The following is a 24641-nucleotide window of genomic DNA, read 5'->3' as shown; positions in this document are numbered from 1 at the left end:
TTCTTATCTAATTTCATCTTTTTATTTTTGAAAATTTATTTTTGAAACATTTCATCCAATTCATTGAAACGTCGGTAAGTAGTGTGTGACATGCTAGAGGCATCAGATTCTTCCAAGCTACCAGCTCTCGGCGGAGCAGACCTCTCCGGCTGGGGGCTCCAAAACATGGCTCCAGACTTCCGGACCCGGTGCCATTGCAAAGGAAAGTGACAAACAAAACAATACGTTAGATAGTGCAAAAGTGTGAATGTTCTGCTGGAAGGTCTAAGCGATCCTCGATGACTCTTGTAGTCATCTGGTCATCTGGATCTCGGGCTGAAGGTGTTGGTGTGCTGTGAAGAAAAAAAAGAAAGGTCTCTGCAAAGAAAAAGTCCCACCTAAAAATCCCCCAACAAGACAATATGTTTTTGACACAACCTTTCGCTATGCTCAGCGTGTGTCAGAGTCAGTATCAGAATCACAGAATCACAACGATCGGATCTAGGCTAAGGGTGTAGTGTAGTGATGTGAGCTAAGATGATAACCTACCCTGCGTAATGCTCCACAGCTCGGACGAGGTAAAGACGCCGGTCGGTGCGATGAAGTCGTAGCTGAACACCTTGTTGCTGGAGGTGGTTTTGGAGAACTTCCGCGAGCTGTTGTGCGATTTTTCGCTCTGGTTTTCCTCGTCGCTGAAATTTGGAGGGAAGCCCCGATATTACCGATAGGATAAACATGTTTCAAGCAGTTTGGAGACTGAATAGCATTTGACAGGACTTTTTATTAATAAGCAAAATGGCACACTGATCACACACGCTCAAATAAGTGTGTGTGCCCTTGTTATGCCTCATTTACGCTGTGGTCCACGCAGAGAAGAGCACTATTATAGTGCGTGCGTAATTCATTGTCCCACTTTACTTCCCGACTTCCGCTTTGTGCAAGATTTCCTCTTTAGAAAATCCCTTTTTTTGTTGTTGTTGCTCTCCGATTGTAATTAAGCTAAAATGAAATCAAGCACACTTCAGCGAACGAGTCGAGTAGTCTCGTCTGCCGCTTTCCACAGCAGCGAAGCCTTGCTAATCGGCTCAGCACGCAAACCCAAGGAATTGGAAGGAAGGGAACCCCACCCCGGGATTAAGTAAAGCGTACGCATTCTGCTTACCTGAAGCCTGCACGGTGCCAGCATTTGGCACGAAATTGAAAGCCGCCGGTAGTTGGGAATCGGGAACCGCCAGGATACGCGTGTGCGTGCCGTGAAGTGCGTGAAAAGAAATGAAAAGTCCGGTTTTTGTTAGATAAATAAAGATCCTTCCGAGACATTGAGAAGGTGTCGCTGAAGTGGTCCTTTTCGGACGTTTCAAGTGGCTTCAGGCGAGGACGAGGACGTGCCGAATAGCGCAGGAACAACAACAACAACAACAAACACAGCGTCAACACACCAGTGGTCCTGGTGGTGGCGGGCGTGGTCCAAAATGCGAAGAAGCACTTAGAGGCCGCAACACACCGCACACCGAAACGACTCTGGTCTTTGTTTTGAGCCACCGCGCCGTTTTAGTTTGAAGTGGTTGTTGGTATGTTTTCTCGCACGCGGTAAAATAGACAGCTCCGGCCAGCATGAGTCGGTACAATTTGCACCGCGACCTAATGGCTGCAATGTTGCAACCGCGTTGCACCGGCCAGCAAATGGGAAGGAAAAGAAAATATACACACAAGCCCACATTCCATGACAAGGCAAGATTTTGTTGGATGTGTGTGTGTGTGTGTTTTTTTTTTTATGTGCCGTGGTGTGCCGTGATGGCTCTGGGGAGAAACAAGGGAGGACTGTTTTAATGGCAAAACAATTCAATACTCGATAGGGTCTCGGGAATCTGGCCACCGTTGCACTCGATCGGCCCACTTTAGGCACAGCGCTCTCGGCGAAGGTGTTTGTTTGTTTTTATTTCTCGCAATGGTAATGTTTTTGCTGGAATATAATTACGATAGAAGTAGCTCTATTTGGACAATGTGCATGCTATCGACTTCCGTGTGTTCGATACTACATTCGAAAGTAGTAATAATAGACTGCGTTTCAAGTTTGTTGTGATGCCACTCAATAAAGTTATAAATGTGACGTTATGAATTTACCATAATATCGCACACACTTTTCCTAAAGCCGTTTTTTTAATATCACATCGCACGTGATACAATCCCCTATTCAAGCGTGCAACTTTCGAGATGAGCTGAGGACGAACTGCAGTTTTCTTTTTCTGGTCGCATGCTGATGTTCGCTTGCCGGAAAAAAGGAGTTTGCGTTTTAAATATTCTTCCATTCAACTGGAAGTTCGTTAAGCTTGTACATGCAAGCTCGTTTTGAGATCGATAACCCACGCCCAAGATCAGTTTCTGGAACTTGGGAAGGATCTTGTTAGGAGTGACTTTGCACCACTGACTGCAGAGAACAAATGAGTTCTATTTGGCGTAACGTCCTATGCGGATATGCCGGCCTTTACAGGCTTTCAAGAGTTAGTTCATTACCACGCAGCCGGATAGTCAATCCTTGCCACGGGGGGACGGTCCATTCTAGGCTTGAACCCATGATCATGGGACCGCCCCAACAAATGAAATAACAATTCGGAATACATCTTTCATGAATGCTCTAACGATGAAGATTTCAACACTAACAAAAAGTAAGTATAAAAGACACACTCGTTAATGTAACTGATATAACACAAGCAGAAATTACAGGGTTTCCCACGATTTATTGGTTGGTTCTCATCAATTTTTGGTGGGTTCCCATATTTTTTTGGTGCGTTCCCATGATTTTTTGGTCGTTTCCCAGAATTTTTTGGTCCAATTGTATTGATATCCAATCAGAAAATACCAATAAATTATGGGAACGAACCAAAAATTTATGGGATACGACCAAAAAACCGTGGGAACACACCAAAAAATCATGGGAACTGACCAATAAATCGTGGGAAACCCTGTATAAGGATTATGGTACAAAGCAACATTTGGAAATCGTACTGGTAATACAGATTGTTATCTTGGTAGCCGGAGTCGCAACTCAGTTTAGGATGAATTGGTTTAAGTTTAATTCTTGGCTTAAATAATTAAGATGCAATGTATATGGCATTATAGGATAACCTGCGCTTATTACAACCCATCGGTAGTCGGATAAGTCTGAAGTTCTTGGTGGGGGGAAAGAAGGTCTGTTTGGGAATCGATACCGTCCGGCCTTGTAGGAGCCGACGCATATATCAAATAGATCATCGGATAGTCCCTAGATAAGCAGGTAGGTAATGTAAGTGGTTATGTGGCACCAATCATTCTTTGTAGTACAGTTTGTTTCTCCAAAAGTAGAGGATATTAGGAACATTTACATGATTTAAATTAGCTTTATCTTATTTCACATATATTAATGACCAAATAAATATGGTTTTTGTTTCCTAATTTTCTTTTATGATTCAATTCACGAATTATTGTGTGTTTCTCAGATAATTTTGAACTCCCAATAAATTGTGAGATGATCCTAACAAATTATGGGACACAACCAAAAATGGGTGGGAATTTGCTGCCTCATAGTTGCGTCAAAACTCATTTCGTAAACGGCCAATTCATGCAGATCACATCTCACAGTTATCTCGGTAGCTCCCCTGAATAGGTTGACGTTGGCCTTGGAAGTAAGTGAAGATATGTCTTGAGCAAGGAATTGCCATAGCTGCAATGATTTTACTTATTATTGTCCAGTTGCAAAAGAGCTTAGTCGTAATCAAGAAGTTTGTCTCAAAAAAGGTAGTATAATTCTTCTATGCTCGGCGAGAGTAACAAAAACTCTGTAAAGAAGCGTTAGGAGTAACCTAAATTTTCTATAAATAGTGTTCCAGTAGAAACTTAAAATTTTAAAATTCTGTAATACTCAACACTTGCTCAAGATGTAGGATGTGCGTTTGTGCATAGCAATACGGATGTGAGCGTATGTGCCTTCCATTCACTACCATACACTTGCAACAGCCACCACCGATTCGGAGGGCCCTGTCTCGTACGCTATTTTCCACCCCACGGTCTGCTTCCCTGATTATAGGGAGCGCTTTTTCCGCGGTTCGTGATTTTCGTAATTCCGGCTTAGCAAATCCGTTCCTCCGCCCCACAGCTAGATGCGAGTGAGGCGATGTGTGGGGCTAGTTCTGCTCATCAAGCACGGAGGAAACGGAGTCGTGCAAACGTGCAAAAGCAAAGCCCCGTTTCCAACCGCCGGTTAGTGTAAGATTAAGTTTTTTGCGTCTTGTTTGACGTGTTACCGCACTATTCAACACCCTTTCGGCTCTCTCTCTCTCTTCAATTTGTCTTGCTGCAACCACAGTATCGCCCTAGATGATCCCGAAAAAAAAAATGGACCGGTCTGCCTTTTTGTAGAACGTGTGAGGAAAAACTGTGCGGCCAAAACCGAAACCGTATTTAAACAAAAGGGGAAAAAACGACTCTATTTGCGCTTGGCGGCGGCTGCAGTGAAAGTGATGCCGATGCGCAGGGTGGCCACCCTTTTTCCGCCCGTGCAGGAAGAACTGGCCGCATGATTATTGGCCCGGGCGGTATTTTTGCTCTTTGTTTTTTTTATTAACCTCAAATCACTTAACATCCCGGACAGTCCAGATGCCGGCACTCGCGCGCACTACCTTTTGGCGCGGCTTTACTCTAAGCCCCCCATCCCCCCCTCCCCCCGCCCATCCTTCCCTGGTTACACCATGCCTCCACGCACGAAAGACAGGCGAAATACCAACAAAGTGGAGAAGAAAATAAATATTAAGACATCGAACGTAAGACTGAAAATGGAGGTGCAGGAGCGAAGGATGGAACAGTATAAAACAACAGGGCTTTATGTGAGCATAATACCCACTCACACAAACATACCTCCCATTCTCCTCCTCCCCTCCTCCCGTCCCACCCTCCCGTGGGTGGGGAAAGAGCGACAGGAGCGATAGATAATTGATTTTTAAAAGCCGCAAAAACACGAGCAGCGATCGAACACACAACAACAACCAAAAAGAAGGTAAAACATAAAACATAAAATGTGAGAAAGGAAGGCACGCGGAGGCACGGGCGCGTGTGCATGATCTACACACACACACACACACGCACAGTCTCTCTTCCGATGCCTATCGATTGATCGGCTCGCCGACGATCGGACCTTTGTAATAAACGCCTTTACCGCCGGCGCTTGATAAAACGGTTCCTATTGGAATGGGGATGAAGGGAAAGCCCGCGTGCGGCGATGGTGAAGTGTGAGCTCCGGAAAAGGGCTCCCAGGAGGGTGGAGGGGATCTTAGGTGTACGCCAAATTGAGGAAATGTTTCTGTCAAATCATCTAAACATAGTGTCGATATCTTAAAGGAATTGCAAAGGCGGCTACTGCGGCGAGCAGTTTCGGTCCAGCACGCGGTTGGATGTTGAGCTGGGTATGAGTGTGGGGAGGGCTGAGGGCCGCATTAGTTGTTGTTTTTGTTAGCTTTTAAGGTCTCCTTAGCCGGACTGGGAGCGGAATAGAGCGGAGAAGCAGGGGGACGGAGCAGCGCAGAAGAAGAGAAAAAAAAACCCGTCAGGGACCCGCCCTTTTCGGCAGTTCGGCAACAGAACGCGAGCGGCAAACATCACAAGACAGCGCGGGTTTCACGCGGGCGGCCATTAGCTGTAAGCCTCCCCAAGCTTCCCCCTATCCCTCATTGTTTTAATGAGAGAGAGAGAGAGAGAGAGAGAAAGAGAGAGAGAGAGAGAAAGAGAGAGAGACAAAAACGGCCGGAGTTTTCCGCCAAGCAGCATGTAAAGTAGCGCACTCGTCCAACGCTTTTGGTCCTTCGAACCGGATTCCGGTGTGACAGACGGACAACACTTACACTTGATAAAGTTGGCCAGGTAGAGGTCGAGCTCCTTGATTAATACTTGAATGTGGTACGGGTTGATGCAGAGGCTCGGGCTGGTGCAGAAGCACGCCTTTTCCAGCCGCTCGCCGTCGGTGCTTTCGAGCGGTATCGCCTTGAACAGGATCACCATCACCAGATCGAGCCGCCAGACCTGCGAAAGAGATGCGATGAGATCAGTATTTTGCAGCGAATACAGACGGATTAGAGGAGTGTTTTTTAAGATAAAAAAGAAAGAGAGTGAGAGGAAGAGAGAGAGAGAAAGCTGCTCAAACCTTATCCGCTTGGCGCAGGCAATCTATCCGCCGCATCTTGCCCTTCTGGTCCGGGTTCGAGAGGATGCACATGGAGGTTTTCTTCTTCGAAATGCAGTGCACAAAGTTTTCCCGGCTATCGTGGGTGATGTCCTTGCGCAGCTTGCCCAGCAGTCGGGCGGCCCATTTCTGCTTTGTTTCCGGATTTTCGTTCTGGATGCGGGCGCGTAGCGAAGAAAACAAAGAGCGAATGAATAGGTTTTCAACGAGTTAAGAGTATGTGTGTGTGTATGTGTGTGTGTGTATGTGTGTGTGTGAGAGAGAGACTGAAATTACTTGTTGAAACGTTATAAATGTATGCGCATAAGCTGTTTACGAAGTCGAAACAAGTCCACTGTGCTGTAAACGCCCAAATGTATGCAGCTCACATAGCAATACAGCAATACACATAGCTTTTAACAGTGGCTATTCGCTCTGGTGCGAGAAATATCTTAATAAACAGTTACGTTTTCATAAATAAACAGAGACAACCGATGAACCGAGCGTTACTTACTGGTGGTGGTCTGAAGTTTGCTACTCTGTACACCAAAACGGTGCCAGTCCAAACCCTTTAACGAAAGCGGCGAGAAAGAGAGGGCCAAGCTGTAGCTTTCGCTTCAATACTGGGCGGGTATCGCTGGTCCGGGTACATGGGCCTGGGACCAGCAGTTGCAGTAGTATGCGCGATACTTCCTGCTCATATGTCACTGGCGATTCCGGTGCAACCTACACGCCCTGCAACGCAATTCGGGCAACTGCAACAGCTCCACTACCACTACTAGCCACTCTTCAGCACACACATACACACACACACAAGTTGCTACCATCGAATAGCTCGACCAAGCTGCAAGCCGATTAGGCCACTGTAATCCACCAGCCTCCAGGGAAAAGGAACGGCAGCAAAAGAGATAGAGAGAGAGAGAGAAAAACTCCAGCCGTCCTTATGGATTGAGGGATAGCGCGCCTGTAGCTAGGCAATGTGCACGCATTATTCAATGATTAGCGGTTATTGTGGCTTCCCCACATTCGCACTGTACGCAATGCCGTCCCATGGGAAAAGCTGTTACCGTTTAGTCGGCGACTGGGTTGGCTTCGGCAGCCCGGCGGACCAGTTGGCAGATAATTTGTACCGCCGAAGGCGATGGCTCCGTCTGACGGATGAACGCCCGCTTCCAGGGCTCGATCGATCGATGACGGAGGTGACAATAGCGCATGGAAAAAGAAACTGTCACATAGAACTGCTTCCCGCACTCCTCGCGTGCCTCTCTGCTTACCCCTAGAGACGGCCGCCGTCGTTGTTCCGCGTTTGCTGGCACCGGCGCAGTAGCGCCCAAGGATCCGGCCCGACCACCGTACGCCTAAAAGCATGCAAATTGCCTTTCATCCAGCCGGGTAATTGGAAAATAAATGCTTCTCCCCGGGCGCTGTTATTTACTTAGCGCTGCACCACCGCGTCGCTAATAAAGCAATTAGCCGAAACGCATCAGCCTCGCGCAAACATCAAAGGCGCGCGACATCAACCGGCCGGCAGACGGGGAACCCTCCTGCGAGTGGTGTTTTTGCTATTTTGCTCCTTTTTTTTGCATCGAGAGCTCTGCAGTGCAGGGTGCCACAGGAAGCATAGTGGTGGCAGCGCTTTCCTTGTACTTTTAATGAAATTAAACCAACCAAGTGGCAGTAACAATCGCAAAACACACGAGCTGCTGTAGCTATTTGCAGCGGAGGGAACCCCGTTTTACCCTCGGACACCTCGGGTCGGTGGCAGACGGGTGAGTTTGGAAAGTGTTTAACTTATGCGTGCGAGCACAAATCGCCCGTAGCGGGTGGAAAGATTGACGGTAACCCGAACCCATCGCCCATCGGCAGAGCAACTAGAAACGAAAGAAAAAGAAACCGGCGGCTCCGGTTTCGGCCGCGCTACTACTGGGGTTTGCAAACTTCCCGAAGGCACAGCCACGCCGCCTTCGACTAGGGAAAAAGAGATAAATTGAATAATTGGCGCTATCATTGATACGTTGCCGACTGCGTGTGTGTGTTTGTGTGTGTGTGTGGCAAACAACCACTCTGGCTGGTGACTGCGCTTTGCCGAATCTTTTGCTTCCAGCCTCAGCAACCCACCGCACGGACGCCGGGTTTTTTGGCACCCGCCACACAGCCCGCGCGACCCCTTGGTGGTGAAATTGTATATATTTAAGCCCGAAGGCACCCCGTCCCACAGCAGCAGGGACAGGCGGCGGTGGGCTGAGATGATGCAATTGGCTTTCGCAAAAAGGGGGCGAGCGCAAGCGGCAACAGGGGGAAGGAGATAACGAAGTTAGACCACTCGACTTTTGACAAATAAAGTGTCTATCATCCACATCATCAACATCGTTAATACTATCTATTAGGAGGCAAGGGAGGCCGTATCTATGATCTCAAAAGCTGCCCTGAAACTTGCCTGCGAGGCGTCGGTAACATGAAACACTTTCGACACTTCGGGCTGGAATTGGGCTTTTCGAGCCCCTTTCGGGGAAGGCGTCATATGGTGTGGGAGAGAGAGAGAGTAAGAGAGAGAGAGAGAGAGAGAGTTCCGAGTCCCTACGGATCAAGGCCCACCATCTATCCATCCCACAACATATGGATGACAGCCCGTGTCTCTAACGGCTCTATCACGCTTGGTCACCGTTCCAATCCGGTTCGAAGGACCAAACACATCATGGACCTCACTGGCCAGATAATAGCTAGTGCTACCCAGAAACGGAGGAAAAAACAATACAGTCACACACACACACACACAATGATACAATCATGCCTATTATACCACTCATTACCTGAAAGTCTCGCTTGCACTTGTTCTCCTCGTTGTGCGTCATCTTTTTCTCGTGCTTCTTGAGGTAGCGCCGCTTCGCCGCCTGCAGATTGAACCAGGTGTAGCTGAAGGACTTCACGTACGGCAGCAGCGCCTCGATAAAGGGATGAAAATCTTCCTGCTGTGATATGGTGATGTTATGGTGGTGTGATTTTCAGTTTTGAGAGAAAATAGAGAGAGAGAGAGAGAAAGATATGAGAGTGAGGAGAGAAATTTTAATTGTTAGATTACACCGGACAAGAAGCAAGCCTACGTTCAATAGCAAAAACCCAAAACAAAAACACATCTACGCACAGACATACAACGGACACACACACCCATAAAAATCGAGTTGTAGAGAGGAATACAGCAGTTGGAAAACGCAAGCAAATCTATTTGGCACATCTTTTCGAAGGCCCGAAGCAGGGAAATACGGACGGGAATGGGATGAGCGGGCTGTGAACCTGCACGAGCAAACTAATTGCAAGCAATTGCAGCCCAACACAATTGGTTTTGCCGGGATGGGAGGGCACGTGTGCCGTAAGGAAGTGGGGGCTAATGCGTAAGCGGAACGTTTATTTGCATTTCGGAACAAAATGGGAAGCAAAATTGAACTGAGCTTATGCCACTCGTAGCGAGAAAGATAGAGAAAGAGCGCGAGAACGAGAAAGAATGAAGTGATTAGATCAGCACGTCTTTAAATTCAATTCGACCGAAGCCCAAACTGCTCGATTAGTGTATTGTTTGTTGTTTGATGTTTTTGGCTGCTGGTGATGGGAGACGACAGAGCGAAAATAACACCACTATTATTGTGTATTTTCCTGGTACGAGGGGCCATTGTTGTTGATCAAAAGCATTGGTGTGTTAACATTCACCATAACCTAATCATTACGACCTGGCTTAGGCGCTACTGCAGTCAAGAACAGTAACACATAATAATAATAATGTACTAGCAGTTCCATTCTAGCTCTATTCTCGGATAAAAATGTCTGCTTTCGAGTTTAATTTAGCATAAGTTGGAGTTTAATGTTTCAGTTTTGTACCTATTTGCTTAGTCAGTTTTAGATCTTACATGGCAATTTCAATGCCCACTCTCCACGCCACGCTCCAAAGTAGCAAAAACAGCAAAATGTTTGTACAATATGTTTCAGAAAAATGTCCTTTTCTCCATAACAACAGTCTGGACAATTACACGATTTAGCTAATTATGAGACAATTGTAACAGTTACCTAATCCTATATGTTATCCAGTGGCTGTATTTCCTTAGGAGTATTTTCCGAGGAAAAAAAAAAACAAATATAAAGAAAAGAACACAAACAGTAATAAAGCATGCACCGTTCTTCCACAATTCCTGCAAAAAGCAATCAACACCGTCAGGAATCTCGTTTGTGTCGGCATTGTGGGGGCAATGCACCTTCCATCTACCAGCTTCCAGCTGCCTCAACCAACAGTGGCCATTGTTCGCCTATTAATCGGGTCGTTAAAAGTCCTTAAGCCTCTTCAAGATTTAACGCGCATTAAACAGGAAACAGCGCATGCAGCACCATGCAAGCAAAGCCAGCACGTCAACAAGCGGAAAGCCCAATCACCCCCCCCCCCCGCAAGCAAGGGTCCGCTTCCCAGTCACCAGGTCACTTCACACCTTCCGGATCATACGGCACTCGGGACATGTACGGCCAATGTGTATATGTGTGTTTGTGTGTGTGTGTGTCTATGTGTGTAGCCGGAAAACGCTGAATTTGGGCGTTTTTGCTTTGCTGGGTTTCTCGTTTAATTTTGGGTCTGGTTTGGTTTCTCGTTTAATTTTGATCCCGCTGCCGCTGCTGAAAGAACGACGGCGGAAGTACTCGGCTGTGGCGTGAGTGATGTGGAAAGCGCTATACGGTGTACTACGAATAAAGTGTTTTTTTTTTTATTAATTTCGATTACATTTTTGTTCTGTTTTTGCGTGAAGGTTTTGTATGATTGTTGTGGGATGGATGTGTGAAGTGGAATGGGATGGTTAGTTTCGTGTGCACATACGTGATGCGGAAACATACACAAGCGACACGGTGAGTGTCCCTCTTACCTGTGAGAGAAAATTGCCCTTGTTTATCGTTGCTTTCGAGTCCATGGTAGCGGATCTGGAAGAAGTAATTGATGAATCAAGATTAGATCAAGCTACGAAACGTTAAATGACATTTAAACCAAGACAATATCGCTTTCACGAATTTTTAAACTAAGACCCTTGATGTGGCATGTGTGAAATAGAAATGTTAGTGTCTGCTACATTGGTTTGTAACATGACAGCTTCCTTTTTGCTCTCAGTTATGTTAATCTTTGGGACCGTTTTTTAAACTTTCGAATAGTTTTGAACGGTTCATATTTTAAATCTTTCATGATGAGCAAACACAAACCTCAGCAAAACCAAGGTTAAGAAGGTTAAGCTTAATATATGTGAAAATTATGTTACTATTATAGCTATTCACAATGGCCATATGAGGAGATTGGGGTAAGAGATAAAGGTAACTAATTACTCTTTAATGAATCTGCCCATCAAAACTTAAAACAAAGCTATTATCATTGCTTTAGTCAGTGGTTTTTGCTTGTATGTTCCCTTATTAAAATGCATCTTGTATAATTGGTGTGTATTGTCACTGTTGTGTCGTTTTAACTGCTTCCTTAAAACCACTCCACTTTGTTCCACATCGACGACCCGCTTACTGCGACCAACTACTTGTCCAAGCTAGCCGCATCAAAGCATTAGACGCGCGTGTCGCTCGCAGAAGTAGATCATTTCGGGCGATAGTGCTTAATGTGTCTCTTGGACAATTTGGACAAACTGTGTTCACTGCGAAAGATGATCGTTCTGGTGGGACATTGGAGATGGAAATTGGACAAAAATACTCTTAGGCAAGGCGTATGACAGTTATAGATGTGTTTTATGGTATGGCGGCCAGCAAAGACATCAAATGTTCACACTTGACAGTCATTCTGAAGACAACATTTACGAAGCAAGCGACACGTTCAAGCTTGGTATTAAATACTTGTGAAATAACACGATTTTAGTCGATTCCGAAGCCTTTTTGAGCGTTCAACATAATGTATTAAATCTTCGGTGGGAATTATCACTAAGCTATGTCTCAATTATCGTTGAAATATCTCAACATTCGTTTCAATCGTTGTAAGCTATTCAAACTACTATTCTGAAAGATTATTAAAATCAGTTGTGTGTATCGTCATTTAATTGCAGCTTGCCACAATTGCTGATATAACTGTGTGCGCTTTTGCCCATAACTCCGTTGCTGTATCCGTTCTAGCCTACCAAATGCGTCCGAAAATGTTCCCTCTACAAAGAAACATGAAACCTACAGATTTGTGCCTCTTTCAATAGTTCGCTCGTTTCACGATTCTTTCTTACGATTTGCAGTTTTGTTTTATCACAGGCACCATCAACGATTGAAGGAATGTAAAATAACTTAAACAAGTCGTGTACCGATAAGGGACATGTTGTTAGGTCGCGTAACCTAACGAGGGTACCATAGAACCGTCGGAAATAGCATAAAATAGTGGCTCAACATCTAACAAAGATAAACTTTCATCACAATTCACTGCGACGCAATTGTTTATCCACAAGTGTGCAAGTAGAAGATGAAATACAGGGGTTTTCCAGGAGTTCTCATAGCTGTGGGACGCTTTATTAACTCTTTCTTAAGTGAAATGAATTTAATGTAATGGGAATTGGACTCTATAGCATCCTTGTTGGACAAATCCAATAGGAATGTCCAAGAAGCCTGTCCAAAAAGGGTGCCATAGACTCCAATTTCCATCATATGAAGTTCATTCCCCATAAGAAAGAGTCGAGGAAGTGTCCCACAACTATGAGAACCCCTGGAAAACCCTGTAAATCACACTTTATGGTGGTTTCAATCAGAGTTAGAGATAAATCAACCATGCTGCGGAGTTAGCAGCTGCTTAGGCCCCGAGATCAACGGACAGCTTGTCCTTGAAACAGGTTTTATACTCCTCCATTTTCTATTTATTTATTATTCAATAATATACTATAATACAGAAAAACGGTACATCATAAAGCTAGCGCAACCAAGGCCATTTAGGCAAAGCATGATGTGATTAAATCCTTCGAAATTCACTTATAATCAAAATGGTTCTGATGCACAACTGCAAACTTGCACACCAATGAAGTGTTAAGGCGTTAAAGTAAAGGTGTATTTCCAATGATTTGAAAGAATCCCGTCTCATATTACCACTTAGGGGCCTATATTTTGACACGATTCACCACTGATTCGGAATGGAGATAATCAAGACAAAACTTGCCTGTTCGAAACCTGTTCCGACTTGCAAAGCAGTTGCTGTAATTCGAGAATATTAAAACAAAATCATTGAAATATAGGACATAACATAACAAAACATAGAACATTTTATTGTGTACGTATTTGCTGGATCAAATCGTTCATCAAACTCAAACTCAATCAATAAAAAAAAAAACCTTCACGTTCCCTCGATGACTTAACGGACCTTCCGTGAATGAATTAGAGGTCGTCAGTTCGCAGGGTGAATGAATTGAATCGCAAAAGAGTCGTAAAATACTCTTCCGGCAGAGTTGAATCCATAGCTTGACATCATATCAAATTAAAATGGTTCACTCACTCTTACTCAGAACTGTAATTCACCCATACTTGGTAGGTGATAGTTTCGGAAAAAAGGTTATGTCGCATTGATTCATGTCCAATGGATTCTATGGATCTCCTTAAACTGCTCCCTTCGATGGCCAACATCTAATTGTCACTTGTTGTTCAATCAAACCTAATAACCAATGAGTAAACGGAGCTGTTGCAGCAGCAGTGAATTGTTTGCCAAATGTTTGCCTCCGTTGTACGACGCCAACGGTCAAACGGCACGCTGTCGCGCGCTGCTGTAATTTGTAATCTCCCAAGCAGCGCCAGCGCCATCTACACGCGAACGGTGCCAACTGGCGCCCGAAAGCGAACCGCAACACCGACAGCTTTCGGGATGCTGCTGCTGTTGCACCCGAGAGCATCGGGATGAATCATTCCCCTGCACACAGTGGCACATTCACCCCCACCAATCCCATCTCTCGTCCATCCACCGCTTCCATTCATTCGCGATGGCGATAGGGGTCGCTTTCGGGGTCGCTGCAAGCTGCCGCCAAAACAAAACCCTTACAGTGTACCCGTCTGGCGCGCGCGCGCTCGTACCGACCTTTGGCATCGGCTTCGAGGCCGCGGTACGCGCACCAGACAATGACATTAGCCCACTGCCTCCCCGCAGTGGCGGTGCGTGCGTGTTTCCATCCGTCCCGGGGGGGGGGCGGTCGGTCGGACGCATCTTTTCACCATCCCTCTCTCTCTCTCTCTCTCTCCCCCCGCTTTGTGCAGCTCGCCGATCTGGCGGGGCGACCTGTAGGAATGTTGCCAAACCGGTGTGCGCTCGGGCCGTGCGGTGGCCAACACCGCGCCGTGGAGCAGCTGCCAAGTGGATGGCGCCCGATGGAACCGTGCAACGTACTACACGCTGCATCCGGCTTCCGGCAGCGGAGGGGGATAGTCTTCGGGGATAGTCTGCCGCCAAAAAACCCGTCGCCCAAACGCTGGTCCACCGTAACATTGAAAATGTGCGCGCAAAAACGAAACACACCCGACGTAGTAAATCCGGCTCTCGCGGTGGTGTTGATTGCTGTCCAAAGTTGGCGTTCATTGCTCCCCAGGCAGGCCGGAGTGGAGAGCTCCAGCGCTCGGGCTCTGGAACCAGCGAAGAGCTTCTCAGATGGCAGGTACGGGTGTTGAGTAACGAGATCATAAATCAATCTTCGGTTCAGCTTGAGGGGGAGAAGAGGGGGGGGGGAGCGGTCTGCGAGTTAATGCATGGTGCAAACTGCACCGGACCACTTACAACGTCGCATCTGAAAACGCACCCTCCCCTCTCGGTCCTCTCTTTGCCACAGTCATACGTCGAAAACCAATACAGAGAGTGTGCCTTGAGTGTCTATTTTCGGGTTTTCCCTGTAAAAATAGTAGGAAAGGTAGGAAAAGTGCCTCTTTGGTCGTAACAAAAAATGCCCCTCACCTCCTCCACCCCCCCCCTCCCTCTCCTTCTCCCCCGCCCGTTGTACAAGCCATCCCGCGAACGGCAAGGTTTCCCGTTTTCCGACACCTTAAGCAGTGGTTAGAGGTAGCACGAAATTGAGAATAAAAAGTTAGGTTTGCTGTAGGGTTTAATTCCTACCAAAATCAAATTGGAAAGCAATCAGTTAATGCATCAAATGATAAGGAGTTTATGTGTTGAACCGGAAAACATGATTTATATTTAAATTAAATTATTATAATGTCTAATTTATTATTTTGTTCCGTTGTTGCTAAAATTTTTCACAGCGTGTCACATTATATGCATCATTCTAAGGCAACATAACCTCTTTTAATCTGAAACCGTGTGCTCCAAAATCGTTCAGTTTAAGTCAAGTAATGAACAATTTAGTGCTGGAATTTAAAATATAACTATTGCTGAAAAAAAAAACCAATTTAGTGGCAACGACTGTCACTTTACTGACGTAGAAGGGAAATAACAAAAAACCAACAAACCGTAATTTGTGGCTACTTGCGCAGAACTGTAGCTGAGCAAAACTTCCAACACTTCTGGTGCACTCTACACGCTACCTTCGCTCGCCTCCTTTTGCTTGCGGTTTTGCATTTCGGCGCGGGAAAAAAACGGCATCTGCGATCAGCTGATCCATCGCAACGGTGATGCATACAACGGGCACAGGCCCGGGTCCACTCTTCCCCACGCGCAAAACAACCTCCGACAACACTCCTCTCCTCCCCTCCCCAACCCCCCCCCCTTCCTCACCCCAAAAGCGCATACACATGCACCAAACAGCGTTCGCAAGCGCGTTTGGACGAAAATAGAGTCACCTCGGCCAGCGGCCGTTCCCTCTTAGCGCTTGTACCAGCGAATGTGTAGGGTGGGGGTTGAGGGCTCAGGAGGGGAGCGGTACGAGACACGGGGGCTTGATCGCGGGCGCAGCGCGCTCAAAACCAGATGACACCCGGAATTGACAAACCGCAGCAGGACCGCAGCCCGCTTCGTGCCGAAAAGGCCAAAGGCGCGCGCCGGTCAGCCGAACGATAGATTTTTCGCGAAACCCTTTCCCCCGTCTCCCAAGCCCCCCCCCCCCCCCCCCCCCATCGCACGGTTTGCTCTCGCGTGCATCTCGCGCAACTAAAAAAAAGCGCACACATACACACACACACAAACATCGGTGGTGGGGGGGGGAGGGAGGTGCCACCGGGTGGAGCGAGGGGAGATGTCAAGGAAAAATATTGGTGCAGTTTCGCTGCCGCCCTCGCGCCATCCCGCCTTTCGCATCGTTCCCGATTCCTTCTTACAACCCTACCACCCTTCCCCCATTGCACTCACCATTCCACCCCTCCGCCAATCTTCGCCAAAGCACTTTTCCAACGGGTTACGACCGCCCCGTCAAGCGGCGAGGCTGAAATTCGTTCTGCCCTGCGAAAGATGTATTGCTTCTTGCACGCTCTGTGTGTGTGTGTGTGTCGCTCGTACACTCTTCTTGCACTCATTTTTTCCCACACTCAGCATCCCTAAAACTGCGCACACACACACACACACATACCCGAACAAACAAATGCTCGCGAACACACACTCACACACACACTTGGCGGTTCGCATTTCGGGCTGCAGTTGCAACGCGGGAAGGGGCGCGGGGGGGAGAGGGGGGGAGGGGGGGAGGGGGGTTGTGAGAACATCGAGGAAAGGAAAAACTGCACCCACTGCAGTGTGGGAAAGTGCGTAGCATGGTACAAGGGGTGGTGGTGATGGGAGGGATGGGAGGTTGAAGGAAGCAGCGGTATGTATTGGTGTGTAACGGAATGCAGTACGCCTTGTGTGTGGCTCTGTGCGGCCCCGAAACGTTAATGCAAACAAAAGCGGCAGGAGGTAGGAGGGGAGAGCGTATTTTGAAGGTTTTTCTGTTTCGAAAAAAAAGTTGGGGGGGGGGGAGTAAAAGCAATGGAAAACAACTGGTGTGTCGAACCTTCGTCCCAAGAAAACTCCCAACGCAAAAAAAGGGGAAGAACAAAACAAAAAAAAAACGGGCAAAAATCCCTCTGCGTCCATGTCGGTCAGGTCGCGGCCGACGGTGCGTTTCGTAACCAGCGGCGCGGTGCAAAATAAAGCAGTGTGTGTTTGTGTGTGAGAGAGAGCGAGAGGGGGGCTGGTGAGGGAGAGTGGGAGCAAAAGTGCATCTGCAGCATCCGTGCACCGCGTGTGTATGCTCCGCTGCAACAACAACAACAACAACAACAGCTCGTCGTATCATACGCAAAACACAACGTCGCCACAGAGACAGAGCGACACACACAGCGGCACACAGTGGGGCATGGGGCGAATGGGAGCGCACACGCGTGCGCACACACCACCGTACAAGGACGGGGCTGCCCCGTAAAAACAAACATTACCGAGCACATTACTGTTATTTGAGAGTGTGTGTGTGTGTGTGTGTGTGTGTGTGTGTGTGTGTGTGTGTGTGCTTTTTGGCGTTTTTTTTTACTTCTCTTTTTGAAACTGTCACCCACCGAACGAGCAAGAACGGTTTTTGGGAGGCAGTAGCGAGCAAGGGGGAGCCGCTGGGTCACCACCAAAACATGCACCCTCACAAGCACACATACTTACTAAGAAGATACACACACACACACACACACACACAAGTCGAAAGTTACATGAGAGACACGCATTCCCAAAAAATAATTGAAATTCCGATGTTTCGAAGGACTTCCTGGAGCCGACTTCAGGATTTCCTGATGCCTGCGATTGCCTGCACAGAGCAATCGCCCCACTCGCGCTCGTTCGCTCAGCTGCCCCGTCAGACGTAAACATGCGTGGACAATAAATATCGCAACCACTTTGCACTCCGACTCCGACTGTAAACACTTCCCCCCCCCCCTCCCCGCTTTCGCCTTTTGCTGCGCTAACCAAGCAGCTCCCTTACCTGTGCATAGCCGGGCTAACGGCGAGGGGGTCGGGTTCGTAACCGGGCGGCACTCCGGCCGCATCCAGCAGCCCGGCGGAGCAAAGCTGACCCCGGTGCGCTAGCGCCAGTTCCGACGCCGTCCTGGTGCCTTGTGCGGGGGGGCGGGGGCCCGCGTGTCAACGACGACGACTTTGGCTGACGACGACAAAGGCTTTGTGGTGTTTTGGTTGGTTTGGTTCCAGGGCAGGGCAGGCCCCAGACACCCACGAAGAAGTCTCAGGACACCAAACAGAGGGGGAAGATGGGGAAGATAGGGAGGAGGAGATGAGGATGCTCTTCTAGCTCCGCATACCCGCCGTGCGTTGATTGTGTGCGTGTTGACTGGAGCGGCAGTTTATGGCCGACCGGAGCAGGGCAGGAGCGTACATGCGGAGGAGGGCAGTTCAAGGGAGCTCCAGGAAGAAAGGACGGAGGACTGCTGCATCTATGCCGGTGCCGTCTGAGTAGGGTTCCGATTTTGGCTGACACTCGCACGCACTTGATACACACACACGCACGCACGCACGTGCCTGAGCGCACTGGGACGCACGGAAACTACACGCGATGACACACACAACGGCAGTCGAGGCTGGGTCTGTGTGGGTGTCTGCTGCAAGAGTGTGTGGGTGTGTTTGTGTCTGTGTCTGCGGGGTGCGGGTGTGTGTGTGTGTAGATGATGAAGGACCACCGACCGAGGTCAGATCGTTGCCGTCGGAATGTTCACTACCACCACCACTACTAGCCACCACCTGCACCGCTTGATTACACTTCAGGATCTTCTTCCCTCGTGGCGACACTCGCTGGGACACCTCCGGACCGCTTCACGCACTCCGTACACCGTACCGGACAAACAATAAACACCGCTCTTACACGCACACACATACACCTCTCCGACGCGGCGTGCTTCTAATCTCGCCGTGACTGCCTGATCTTGGGAAACGCGCCTCCGTCCGCCGGAAGCGACGCAACTGCAACTGCACTCGCCTGTTTGCCCTGCAAACCACAGAGACCCGTCCGTGGTGGCTCGCGACACCGATGACTACGACGACAGCGACGACGACAGCGACGACGACGACGACGTCGCGGACGTTCGCTTCGGCACAACACACACTCTTGCGCGCCACTCCTCTCACTCACCCGGGGTCCGGCCGTGTCGGGCGGTGCGGGCTGCCCCCGTCCTGCTAAACGGGCGGCCGTCGCGGTGCGTAACCGTTTTCCTTGAGATTTTCGGCAAGCTTCGGTCCGGCTGTGGTCGGTGCGTGCGGTCCACTCCGCGGTGCGCTGGCTGCCCGATTGGGCAAGAACCTTTGCAGGAGGGGGGGGTGAGGCGATTTGTTTGGTGCTCGGCTCCGACAAGGGACACCTCCTCCTCCTCCTACCTCCTCCCGACCAACCAGTCGAGGGCCCAGCCGGATTGATGCGGGGAACCGCAGAGACGCGCGCGCGACAAACGAGACGGTATCTATCGGTCCGTACGTGTGTTTGTGTGTGTGTGTGTGTGTGTGTCTGTGTACGCGCACGTATCTGTGTACCGGTGAGTGTACGTGTGTATGCGTGTGGGTGGGTTGGTGGGTAGGGGGGGGGGGGGGGTTTTGGTGGCAGGGTAGGGTAGACGGCGAGGGCAAAGATATTAATATAACTGAGAAACGGAAAACCCAACGGAAAAAACACAAAATCCCTTCGCGCGAGACCGCCGAGAGATTCGCACGTTTGCGAAAATGTAGTGCAGTGCAGTGCGGTCTAGACTAATAAATCAACACGCCAGCGATTGCGGCGGCCGTGTTGCCGCTCGGGATTTGCTGGGTGGCCCACCCGAACCATGGGTGCAATTCTCGTCCGGCGGCCAGTTTTCGGGGCCGCCTCGCATCATGGGCGCGAAACGTGCACGTCGGTGGACAGGTTTTGGCAAACTTGTTGGCTGCTTTGGGGCCGTCCAGTGGTGTGGCACTGGAGTAGGAAAAGAAATCTTTTATTTTACTATTTATTATTACTTTAGAGGATGGAAGTTTGGAGGTAATTGGATAAACCCGAAACTGTTCCAGAAACCTTGATATTCCGGCAAGCTTGTGCAGTCAAACTGCTAACAAAACACTACATTCAAGACATTAGTACATGGGCATAAATACAACCAAAACATTTCAAAATCATCTTCTAAACGGAAAACTGTGAAGATGATGTCTTTCAGACTTTTCTATCAAAACAGCACTACGATGTAGACCATAGTGCGGATGTTCGTCTTCTGTTCGGGTGGAGCAATAACAACTTCAAAAAGGTTGTTACAACTTTCACTTCAAACCATCACCTACGCTTCTTTTGTGCCACCATTATTACAATGATGCTAAAATGTTTTAGATTCAAAAACAAATTTTTGGGGTACTATGTATAAGAGTAGAAGTTCCCATTATATTATGTAAAATCATACATTATCAATATCTTTAGCCGCTCGTATGTCAGGTGTCAGTTTTGACAGCGTTGATGCAGGATCTGCATCCAGATTGTGCGGCTGGAAACGTTTATTTTCTTTTTTTTTCACCTCATACCAAAAACTCTCTGCTCCTAACAAACAATAAGCTGGTTTGGTTTACCTCTAACCATGTTTGCTACTCATTTATCATGAATATCCCTTTTTGTTAGTATTTTACAGTAATTGTTTTTTTTTGTTATGAAACAAAAAGATGTTTTCGTTGTCCTGAAACCTTACAGACTGGTGACCGCTTCTTTAGCCTTGGTTTGGGTGTTGAACATATCACCGCAAAGGTTGAGCTGCCTTATATAAGCATGCAAGACAAACAACTTATTCCATGCTACGGGAAGACGCGCTAAGTTGACATTGAACCCAGCTGTCTTTGTATGAGCCTTATGTGGCAGATCCAATATATCAAGGCTTTCTGACTTTCCAGAGCGCATTGACTGCATTGGTTCATGAGGACCACAAATACATGAGGATTTTACAAATTCTTTGGGGAGATGGGTAGACTTGATTTCAAAAGTAGATGGACGCTCCAATCATCGAATGTCTATTCCTTTCTAATGTTACAGATCTTAATATTCATGAGGTTTGATAAGATGTGATACAACAAAGTCACAATCAGTATCACGACTAATTGGATTTATCAATTCCTTGGATCCAGACACGGCTAACACTAACAGATGTAGCTGGGAAATAGTTTCTATCTTTTATCATTAAGAGTTAGACCATCTTAGTACCGTACAACACTCTTCTTCTCGCCCAACGTCTACTTTTCGGGGCGTAATGACCTATGATGTCATGTCGGGGTATACAGGCTGACTAGACATACAGTACAGTACATCAGTACCACGCAACCGGATAGTCATTCTTCACTACAGGTAAACGGCCCGGAAAGGAATAGCTTTCCTCCAACCTGTCAGTCGAGCCTATGAATCTCACACTGTCCAGTGGTCAAGTCTTGAGCTGAAGATACCCTGTCTATCTTCAGATACGATCTTCGTTATGTTCTCCTCGCAACAACTCAATCGAGATCTTGACATCAACCTAGTTTCAGACTTTAGTGGAATTTCAAATATGAAAGATTTTGAAACAATTTTGCAACATCAAAACGAAGTAATACTCTTGATTGGAAGGATTGTTTTTATTTCAACATTTGTCAATGAAATTTTAACTTTACCCATAACAAGTTCTCAGATGAGGCGTAGTACAATAATGGTGCTCTTCTCGCCTTGATGGATCTTGATGCCCAGATGCTGAAAAATAATATTTATCCATTCAATTACCAGCTTTTGTAGTACCTCGCAGCTCTTTTGCAGATGAAACTTCGATGAGGTTTACTTCGCGACTTCGATTGATTCCGGGACCTTTCTTTTCCTTGTGGACGTATCGGGATGCTTCCCAGTTGCTGTAAACTGCCCATCTAACTTACCGAAACAGCTTCCAAATCGAAAGCTTTAATACCTGTTTCTTAACTCCCAACATTATCTGCTTTTGTCGCTATCGGTTTATCAATCGGTACTCAAACAAGAAAAGGATTGCCATATTACCTCTGTTACCTCTGAGCCACCGTGCAGCCGGGCACAGTAACATTACCTGTATGCGCGCTTCCGGCAGCTGGATCCGCTCCGACAGTCGCTCGCGGGCAAACACGTCCGGATAGTGGGTGCGCTCGAATTCTGCTTGAAATGCAGACGTAAAAACCAGAAAGAAACATGTCAGACAGGGTAGGGAAGGGAGGCGGCCGACACGGCGCGTGTTGTAGTTACCTCGTTCCAGGTTTTCGATCTGCTCGTTCGTGAACGAGGTGCGGTTGCGTTGCAGCTTGCGCTTCAGCTTCAGCCGCAGCTCGGAATCTTCGTCGTCCTCGGACGAGTACTTGTCGCTCATCTCCTCCAGGCAGCAGTTCGCTGTGGGCACCGATCCGACAGAAGAAGAAAGGAAAAAGATCAGTGGACAACCGCTTGCATACGCGGTCCAATCCGACTTACCCGGCTTCGTGGGCTGCTCGGTGGAGGTTTTCAGCGACAGATGCGGTATGGGATGGGAGGAGAAGTTGAACTGGCCGCTGCCAATGTTCTGGCACCAGGTCCAGTGGCCGCTGGTGTTGTTGAACAGCTTGATCTTCTCGTACACCGTCTCATTGCTCTGCGAGGACGTTTCCTTGTTGGAGGCCAGATTTCGCAGCACACGGTTAATGGACGACACCTAAAAGCCGGGACAGACATTGGGTTTAGTACGGGGTGAACGGTCCTGGGCCCTGGGTCACTCGGCCACCCACACTCGGTATGTTGTCGTTGTTGCACGTGCCCTCGGACAGCAGACGGTCCCGTATCTCCCAGGCGAAGATGCTCGGACACTCCGCCTTGTACTCGGCAATCTTCGAAACGACCGCGGCCGTCGCGACCCGCGGCTTGCTGCCCCCGATGGCGCGCGGTTTGATCGAGCCGGTCTCGTAGTACCGGCCCAGTATCTTGCTGACGCACCCGTTCGACACCTGCAGGATGCGGGAGATGTCGCAGGGCCGGGCGCCCGAGTGGGCCAGCTCGACAATCTTCTGGCGGGTCGAGTCGGGCAGCGGGCGCCCATTCACGTACACACCGCCGAGCTGGTTGATGCCGCTGTGGCCGGACGAGTTGCAGCCGAAGATCGAGTTGACGCTCTGTATGTTGCTCTGGATTTGCATCGTTGCAAACGGAACACTGATGGATCGGTAGGCGGATGTCGGTGTTGCCGGGTGCCGTGGCGTTGCGTTGCGGGAAAGAGAGGAAGGCAAACAGGGCACGGTTTAATTATTTACTCCGCCATTGCGACTCGGGCTGGGCTTTTGAAGTTGCTGACCAATTGAAACAGTCCATCACATTCACGGGCTAACGTCTGTGCGCCGACATTTCGTTTTACCTGCCGATATACACGACGCTTTTCGTTTGGCTTTCTGGCTCTTTTCTTTCTTTTTTTTTCTTTTTGTTTTGCTAGAGCGTCTGTGTGTATAATGTAAGGGGGGAAAAGAAGGATTTTGCCTACTTCCAGGCGTTCTGCTCCAATTGACCAGCCAGTCAGCCAGCCAGCCAGCCAAGCGTTCGCTCGAGCTGAAGCTGGCCGGCCGTGCGCATGCGCCTTTCTCCCCCCCCCCCCCCCTCTCCCTTTCCTGTCCCTTCGCAGTGTTCTGGTGCAATAAAATCCCCCGCAAAAAAACGCTTCGTGCTTATAAAACCTTTACACCTTCGTCAAAGTTTGTAATAACCGTTACGAGGCCTCGCCAGCTCCATGCTCGATTCTGAAATGCTTTCCCTTCCAAAACATCAAAATGCAAAACAAACAACAAAACCCAGACCTGTTTGCTGCTGCTTAACTGCACGAAACAAACCAAGCGAACGTTGTTTTTTTTTGGTTTTTGTCGCAGCGTCATTTCTATTTTCGACCCGCACGATGGAATTGCCGCCCAGCGCGTCTGTTTTCTTTGTGCGTTCTATTTCGGGGTGCGCTACATCCCGTGCGGGGTGGTCCCGAGGGGTGGGGGGGGGGGGTGGTTTCGTTAGGTCGCGGCTTTATAGCACCCCCAGCGCCATCTACATCCAAACAGGTGTGCATGCAGCGTAAACGCTGCACAGGTTATGTGAAGCACCCTTTGCCCTTCTGTCACTTGGTCGTGGAAATTATAGGGCGATTTGTTGCGAAGCCCCCACTCGAGATGAATCTGTTGTCAATTTCGCTACATTATAACAAAACAGTTTTCGCTTTTGCTCTATAATTTTTCTAACCATTTGACTCTATTCCTAATAGCCGGCTATTCCAGCAGCCAAAACGAATTGGTTTTTGTTTTCTTAAGATTATTAGATTCCAATTGGATTTAAATCACGATTGACACTGTGCAAGGAATTCTTCTTTTAATTTTTTTTTTAATTTCCACTGTAAAGTTGTAAAATTGTAAAGAATAAATTATACAAAAAATAATTTTATATTAAGACACCAGCGTGCATTTACCAGCCTATTTTTATGTTTGATAAATTGACAAAATGCAAACGTTGCTTCAGTTTGAATAAAAACCGTTACAGAAGACCCGTCGCTAAAGCAATCACTGGCGTTGCACAACAATGCACAAACTATTTTTAAATAATTTTCCCCAAAAAGGTAATTG

The 24641-nt window shown here is 48.0% G+C and overlaps 2 protein-coding genes across 5 annotated transcripts; both read right to left on the bottom strand.

The window, feature by feature from the left end:
- On the bottom strand, positions 1-19788 carry LOC1272205 (nuclear factor 1). 2 transcript variants are annotated; one of them, XM_061649413.1, is made up of 7 exons: positions 18016-19782; positions 11062-11116; positions 8977-9135; positions 6149-6340; positions 5850-6027; positions 1142-1148; positions 1-671 (listed from the first exon to the last, which is right to left on the bottom strand). In XM_061649413.1, the coding sequence occupies exons 1-7, from the start codon at positions 18021-18023 to the stop codon at positions 512-514; spliced, it is 759 nt and encodes a 252-aa protein (XP_061505397.1). In that variant the 5' UTR covers positions 18024-19782; the 3' UTR covers positions 1-511. The 2 variants fall into 2 exon arrangements, with proteins under 2 accessions (XP_061505397.1, XP_061505390.1); XM_061649406.1 differs by lacking the exons at positions 1-671; positions 1142-1148 and having other exon boundaries at positions 4914-6027; positions 18016-19788.
- A 1838-nt stretch (positions 19789-21626) lies between these two features.
- Positions 21627-23596, bottom strand: LOC1272206 (paired box protein Pax-6). 3 transcript variants are annotated; one of them, XM_061649390.1, is made up of 5 exons: positions 23345-23593; positions 22785-23205; positions 22495-22711; positions 22273-22413; positions 21627-22185 (listed from the first exon to the last, which is right to left on the bottom strand). In XM_061649390.1, exons 1-5 carry the CDS (start codon positions 23359-23361, stop codon positions 22004-22006), a joined length of 978 nt encoding a protein of 325 aa, XP_061505374.1. In that variant the 5' UTR covers positions 23362-23593; the 3' UTR covers positions 21627-22003. The 3 variants fall into 3 exon arrangements, with proteins under 3 accessions (XP_061505374.1, XP_061505363.1, XP_061505354.1); XM_061649379.1 differs by having other exon boundaries at positions 21627-22182; positions 22273-22711; positions 23405-23596; XM_061649370.1 differs by having other exon boundaries at positions 21627-22182; positions 22273-22711; positions 23345-23595.
- Between the last annotated feature and the right edge of the window lie 1045 nt (positions 23597-24641).

Source organism: Anopheles gambiae, chromosome X (assembly GCF_943734735.2).
Source record: "Anopheles gambiae chromosome X, idAnoGambNW_F1_1, whole genome shotgun sequence".
Lineage (NCBI taxonomy): Eukaryota > Metazoa > Arthropoda > Insecta > Diptera > Culicidae > Anopheles > Anopheles gambiae.
The sequence above is the reverse complement of the archived record's forward strand: the minus strand, read 5'-3'. Positions and strand labels throughout refer to the sequence as shown.